The sequence below is a fragment of the Propithecus coquereli genome, unplaced genomic scaffold, assembly GCF_000956105.1.
Source record: "Propithecus coquereli isolate 6110/MARCELLA unplaced genomic scaffold, Pcoq_1.0 Scaffold668, whole genome shotgun sequence".
In the NCBI taxonomy this organism is placed as follows: Eukaryota; Metazoa; Chordata; class Mammalia; order Primates; family Indriidae; genus Propithecus; species Propithecus coquereli.
Genome location: NW_012152707.1, coordinates 48,345 through 55,217, shown reverse-complemented (window position 1 = coordinate 55,217; position 6,873 = coordinate 48,345). Strand labels below are relative to the sequence as shown.

The 6,873-nt window shown below is 39.9% G+C and overlaps 1 protein-coding gene across 1 annotated transcript in view; it reads right to left on the bottom strand.

Annotated features, from left to right (window-relative positions):
• Positions 1–2,852: 2,852 nt before the first annotated feature.
• LOC105823295 (chromosome unknown open reading frame, human C2orf44) overlaps positions 2,853–6,873 on the bottom strand; it is a 9,047-nt gene continuing 5,026 nt past the window's right edge. The window contains exons 2-3 of the mRNA XM_012660441.1: positions 5,816–5,933; positions 2,853–3,017 (exon numbers count right to left, since the gene is read on the bottom strand). Of these exons, the coding sequence (XP_012515895.1) occupies positions 2,863–3,017; positions 5,816–5,933 (273 nt within the window). The 3' untranslated portion in view covers positions 2,853–2,862. The remainder of the gene's footprint in view (positions 3,018–5,815; positions 5,934–6,873) is intronic.

Below are 6,873 nucleotides of genomic sequence, written 5' to 3'. Positions count from 1 at the left end.
CTGCACTCTAGTCTGGGTAACAGAGCAAGATTCTGTCTAAAAAAAAAAAAAAGAATTCTTACAACTCAACATGAAAAAGACAACCTAATAGACATTTGGACAAAAGACATGAACAGGCACTTTGGAAAAGAGAAAACTTGAATGGCCAATAAAGATCTGAAATGATGCTCAAGCTCACTGCTGATCTGTTAGTAAAATCAGGATCACAGTGAGATACCCATTAAAACTAGTATACCGTCAAAAATTAAGAAACATTGAGCATGTAGAATAGAAGCTCGGATACACTGCTGCTGGGAGTGAGAAGGGACATGCCGTCTTGGAAAGTAATTTGACGTTATCTCATAAAGTTGAACTTAGACCCTGTGAGCCAGCAATTCCATTTCTAGGTAAAAGGCCTTAGAGAGACTTTTCAAACACTTACATCAGGAGACATTTATGACAATATTCAAAGCAACGGTATTTAAAATTTCAAATATAAAACCAGGGAACAACAAAGTCTAGAAGACTATATATAACATAATACTATTTGTATAAAGCTCAAAAATCAGCAAAAATAAACATTATATTGTTTTGGCCAATGTGGATATGTGGTAGTGAAACTCCTTTTTATAAAGAAAGAAAAGGAATGAAAAAATGATAATTACAACAATCAAGATGACATTAGTTACTTCTGGGGCAAAGCTATGGAGACAGGAACAGCAGGGACACACAGGGAGCTTGAATGTTCTGGTTCCTAGGTGTTGGGTGGTTCATTTTATTATTAAGCCTTCCTATACCTTATACATATATTGTATGTATCATATAATACCCATTCTCAATTTAGAAAAACCTGGGTGCAAAATGGGATTTGTGAATAATATCTTTCTTCATGCAAAATATTTTCAATATAACATTAAACAAGAATTGAAAGAATTTAGTTTTTCTCTGTCTCTAAAGCCAGCAAATAGTGGATTATTTTCTATTGTTCCAATGACTACAATAATAGCAGAGGCCAAGGAAACATCTTTTGTATAAGAGTTGACATGGAATCAGATTTGTTGTAAAGAAACCATTTATAATTCTGGACTGTCTACCAGAAGAAGCAAAACAAAGACAACATACACATATATAAAATCAAGAAAATTTTTCTATATCCCACAATAATCACCAAGAAAATAACTATCAAAAGATTCAAAACAGCCACAATAACCATTCATAATTTTATTGAAGACTCATTCACAGGATTTTGACCCGAGAAATGGATTATAACACACACCTTCAGGAACCCACATTGATCCTACTCAAGGACCCCCTAGTCCCATCTCCAGGCTTCAAGACAGTTGTGATTTCATCGCACCCCAGACACTTGGTTCGCAAATGGAGCCAGGCCTCAGACTGTCCTCAGCTACCACTCTCGGGCAGCTGATGACAGACACTGGCCTCCACATCCATTAGCCCCGCCGCTGTCTAATGCATTCCAACCACAAAATGGGCCCTCACTTCGTTCCTAGCCCAGCTCCATCTTCATAAACTGTGACAGACAGCAGTCCCCAAGGGTACAAAATATTTTCCTTCCAGATGATTTTCAAGGAAAGAGGGGAAAAAGGAACATATGGAGCTTCTATGGCTGAAATAACTTATCTGCAGATGGGCTCTGTCTAGCCACTGATCAATTCGTTATGCTGCAGTGACTGAAATCTGTGATTCTGTCCAAAGGCAGCAAGAACCAGTGTGTCCATCTGAAGGTAATCAGGACTCTTGTCACTAAACTAAACTGGTACTTTAGGCAGTAACTATAATAAACTGGTACTTTTTAGAACTACCTCAGATTCAGTGAAATTTCCCACTTTCTGAAATACTTTCACAGATTCTATGCTGGTCTCTTAAGACTGGAAAGTAGGGAAAAGAAAAATATCAAAATTAAAGTGACAAGCTAATCAATGGAGCTGACTACTAGGAGAAAAATAGGAAATTTTTATGATCCCAAAAGGAAAAAAAAAAAAAAGCATTTGGGGTAGAAAATCATGAGTGGCAGTAGCACAAAATCACGCCTTCAGCCTTGCCTGTGCCTGGCAGCATACTAGTAGCATTAGCACAACCTCAAGTAGAGCCCAGAGGGGTTAAATTCACTTGAAATTTCACTCAAAATTTTCCCAGGGCTAGTTTTTAAGAGCAGCTGCACCTTTGTCAGCCAGAATTTTTTAAGGAGGCAAGAGGGTTAGGTGTAAATCCTGGGAGGTCAGATGACATCAGAGCTACTTCCCATTCCAGGTAGCCCTGGGAGCAAAAGTCAGTGGGTTTTTGTCTTCCTTTGAGCTCTGCTGATTCCTGCTAGTTTTGAGGTTTAAAGGATATTCTGGAGCATATGCTCTCCAGCAGCACTTCCTACCCTCTTTAAGCCGAAAAAAGACCTCTAACAATGCTGAGGCTATCTTTTAAGTGCTCCTAAGACAACTTCAACACAGCTTTGGGCAAGGGACGCAAAGCCTCAGAGAAACCATAAAACAATCCATATGGCACCATAATATTGTTTTGTTCTGGGAATTCTGCCCTTAGATAAAACCACACAGTCATGAATACATAAACAAGCACTTTCTGAGCCATCTAACAAAGATGAGCTCTGCTGCAGAAGAGCGAACCTCAGCCCAGGGGAAAAGGGGGGAAAGCGGCAGAGCAAACCACGGCAAATGCCCCGCCTGACACTGACGGCAGTGCGAATCTCACTGCTCAGAGTTCCCGGTGGAAAACAGACCTTGTTTGTAACGGTCTCATCCTGAAGAGCTACACAGCAAATGCTCTGCAAACAGATACCAGGCCATACTGGCTAAATGGTTAGAATAGCCAGTGACATCTAAATTTTGGACAGTAAGGCTTCTAAAGACTTTAAGAGAAGAAACGGGATCCAGGCTGAGACAAAGAGTCTCTGAAGACATCTGACCTGGACAGGCTGCCATCTCTTACGATTATTTCCTGTGTGGCTGTGAAAGTTAATGGGATAAAGCCCTCGCTGTCAGCAGAGAGAAGGATCCAGTGGGAGTCTGCAAAGTAAAATAAATGCAAAGGCAGTTTAGGATATCTTATCTTATTCTATAAAGAAAAATATGACTACAAATATGCTTGGGTTTTTTTTGAGACAGGGTCTCGCTCTGTTGCTCAGGCTGGAGCTCATAGCTCACTGCAACCTCCAACTCCTGGGCTCAAGCGATCCTCTGACAGCCTCCCAAGTAGCTAGGACTACAGGCGCATGCCACCCCACCAGCTAATTTTTGAAATTTTTTGTAGAGACGGGGTCTCTCCATGTTGCCCAGGCTGGTCTCGAACACTTGACCTTAAGCAATCCTCCCTTCTAAGCCTTCCAAAGCACTGGGATGACAGGTGTGAGCCACTTCGCCAGGCCAGAATGTTGTATTATTATATATTTTTTTTAGTACAGGAATCCAGTAGTTGATGATATTGAAGCTGATCCTTATAAGATTTTATAGAAAGTGGGTAGATGGAAGAACTAAGTATTCTATCACTGGCTATTCGGGTCAGGTTATATGGCAGGAAGGGGATGCTGATGACTTATACCCACTCAAAGTTGGTCACTTAGGCACAGCTAAGGGACATAACATTTTCACCCAAGGTAGGCATTTATCACTTAGTGCTAAGCATACAAGCTTGTGAGTGCATGTGTGCACACATGCATTAGGGGTTGTGTGTGGAGGGTCCCTACCTTATCTATATGCTGTTCACCAGTTTCTCCAGAAACAATGTGGAGTTGGGAATGGCTACTCTATGGAGGAATATTTGATATTTTGTAGATCCACACCAACCTTTAGACACCAAGGAGACTAAGCTGACTAGAGCTAGACTAGAGTGGCCCAGATAATCCTGAATGGTTTGTTCCATGGTAACCAAGGGGCCGCTAGCATAACACATGCTTGGACCTTCTCTTGTTCAAGTCTAGTATGTGTCACCTTTTGACCCTGTGATTTCACTTCTAAACTCTACACTCCCAATAATAACATATAAAATATGCAGAGAGGCCGGGCGTGGTGGCTCACGCCTGTAATCCTAGCATTCTGGGAGGCCGAGGCAGGCGGATTGTTTGAGCTCAGGAGTTCGAAACCAGCCTGAGCAAGAGCGAGATCCCATCTCTACTAAAAATAGAAAGAAATTAATCGGACAACTAAAAATATAGAAAAAATTAGCCAGGCATGGTGGCGCATGCCTGTAGTCCCAGCTACTCGGGAGGCTGAAGCAGGAGGATCGCTTGAGCCCAGGAGTTTGAGGTTGCTGTGAGCTAGGCTGACGCCACGGCACTCTAGCCCGGGCAACACAGTGAGACTCTGTCTCAAAAAAAAAAAAAAAAAATATGCAGAGAAATGTTTTTAGTGTTATTTATAATGGTGAAAAACTGGAAACAATTTTAATGTCAAAGAAAATATGGCAAAGTAAAATATGGTACACCCCAGAATGGAATATTAACCCCACCCATTAAAAATGACAATTATGAGGTATGGTGGCTCAAGCCTATAGTCCCAGCTACTCAGGAGATTGAGGTGGGAGGATTACTTGAGCCCAGGAGTTCGAGTCCAGCCCAGGCATCATACTGAGACCCCATCTCTTACCAAAAAAAAAGACTTTTTAAAAAGTAAAAATGACAATTATGAAACCATATCAAAAATGCATGTGTCGGCTAGGTGTGGTGGCTCACGCCTATAATCCTAGCACTCTGGGAGGCCAATGCAGAAGGATTGCTTGAGTTTAGGAGTTTGAGACCAGCCTGAGCAAGAGATAAACCCTGTTAGCCAGGTGTGGTGGTGCATGCCTGTAGTACCAGCTACTCAGGAGGCTGAGGAAGGAGGATTGCTTGAACCTAGGAGTTTGAAGTTGTAGTGAGCTACAATGAGGCCACTGCACTCTAGCTGGGTAACAGTTAAAAAAAAAAAGCATGTGTCAAAAAAGAAATATGCTAATGATGCAATGTTAAGGGGAAAAAGTAAAACAATATTTTATGTCCAACATGGTGGCTACTGTTAAATGAGGCATAAGAAAATCGCCATGAAGGCTGGGCAAGGTGGCTCACACCTCTAATGCCAGCACTTTGTGAGGCTGAGGTAGGAGGACTGCTTGAGCTCAGTAGTTCAAGACCAGCCTGAGCCAAGACTAAGACCCTGTCTATACTAAAATTAGAAAAATTAGCCAGATGTGGTGGTGTTCGTCTGTAGTCCCAGCTACCCAGGAGGCTGAGGCAAGAGAATCACCTGAGCCCAGGAGTTTGAGGGTGCAGTGAGCTACAATGATGCTACTGCACTCTACCTCGGGTGACAGAGTTAGACTCTGTCTCAAAAAAGAAAAAAGGAAAAAAAAGAAAAAAGAAAACCACCATGCTCCACATCTGACCAACCTGGGCATGACTCAGTCTCTTGCCATGTGGGAGTCTCCTTCACAGACCCATGTTTGTTCTACAACAGAATGACAACTCCTTAAGAGATATTCTGCAAATGCTGCTATGATCTTAATGTTTTAGTGCAAAAGAAATACGTAAGGTTTTTATGTTATTTCCTTTCGGTTGTCATATATATATTGCTTTGTAACTCTTTTCTACTTTTTTCATGTGAACACTGAATTTTTCCAGCTAGGCTGTAAGCTCCCTAGGGGCAGAACCCATATTTTCCATGTTTTGGCAGCTTTCATAGGCCTGGGTATACAGTAAGCAATTAATAATACTTGTTAGCTATCCATTGAATCACTGAATGGTTGATATCCCTCACTTTCATTATCAGTGGAAGTTAAAATAGAAAAGGGTGGGAAGAATATTGCACAGGGTTATTTTTTGAATTTAACCTACCATGCAGCATTTCAATGAGAGAGAGGCCAAAAGTCTGCTGAACCATACCGAGCCTTAGTTTGCCATCGCAGAGAAGCAACGCTCTTTTTTCAACAACAGGACCTACATAATGAGGTTTCTTCAAACAAAAAACAAAAGTTATTAAACTGATTGCAGAAGCAATGGAGTTAAAATTTGTTAAGGATAGCATGTGAAAATTGTTTGTTTGTTTATTTATTTATTTATTTTTGAGGCAGAGTCTTGCTCTGTCGCCCCAGGTAGAATGCAGTGGCATCGTCACAGCTCACTGCAACCTCAAACTCCTGGGCTCAAGTGATCCTCCTGCCTCAGCCTCCTGAGTAGCTGGGACTACCTGGCTCATTTATTTTAATTCTTATGAAATGTAACTTCTAAAATTATAGGAGAAACTAGTCTTTGCTTTGGATTATTTTGCTTTTTTATGTTAACTTTTCTCATTACAAAAGTAACATGATCTATATGAAAAAAGTAAAACGGAAATTTATAATATGGAAAATAAAGTTCTCAAAATTCTACCCTCCAGAGATTAACTACTGATAACAGCTTCGTTGGATTATGTCATTATAAATTAAGAAACTGAGGAATTGAAAAGGCAAGAAAACATATTTCTTTTAACTCTAATTTTAAGAATACACTATTTTTATATTTACAAATGTTTTAAAAATAGAAAGGCTGGGCGAGACTCTGTCTCAAAAAATTAGAAAGATATATTTGATAAAATAATCTGTTTTAATAATCTAACAGTGATTCCAACATTCTAGGGACAATTTGGGGAATTTGAATATGGACTAGGTATTAGATGGTATTAAGTAATTATTTTTAATGTTATTAGGTATGATAATACTATTGTGGTTATTAAAGAAAATGTGCTTACATTTTAGAACAGTATCCTGAAATATTTAAGGGTGAAATACCATGATGTTTTTATCTAAAATACTTTAGAAAATAGAACAACACAAAAAGAAATTATGGCAAAATGTTAACAACTGTTAAATACAGTGATATACAAATATAGGGTTTCAATATACATATAGTCTTTC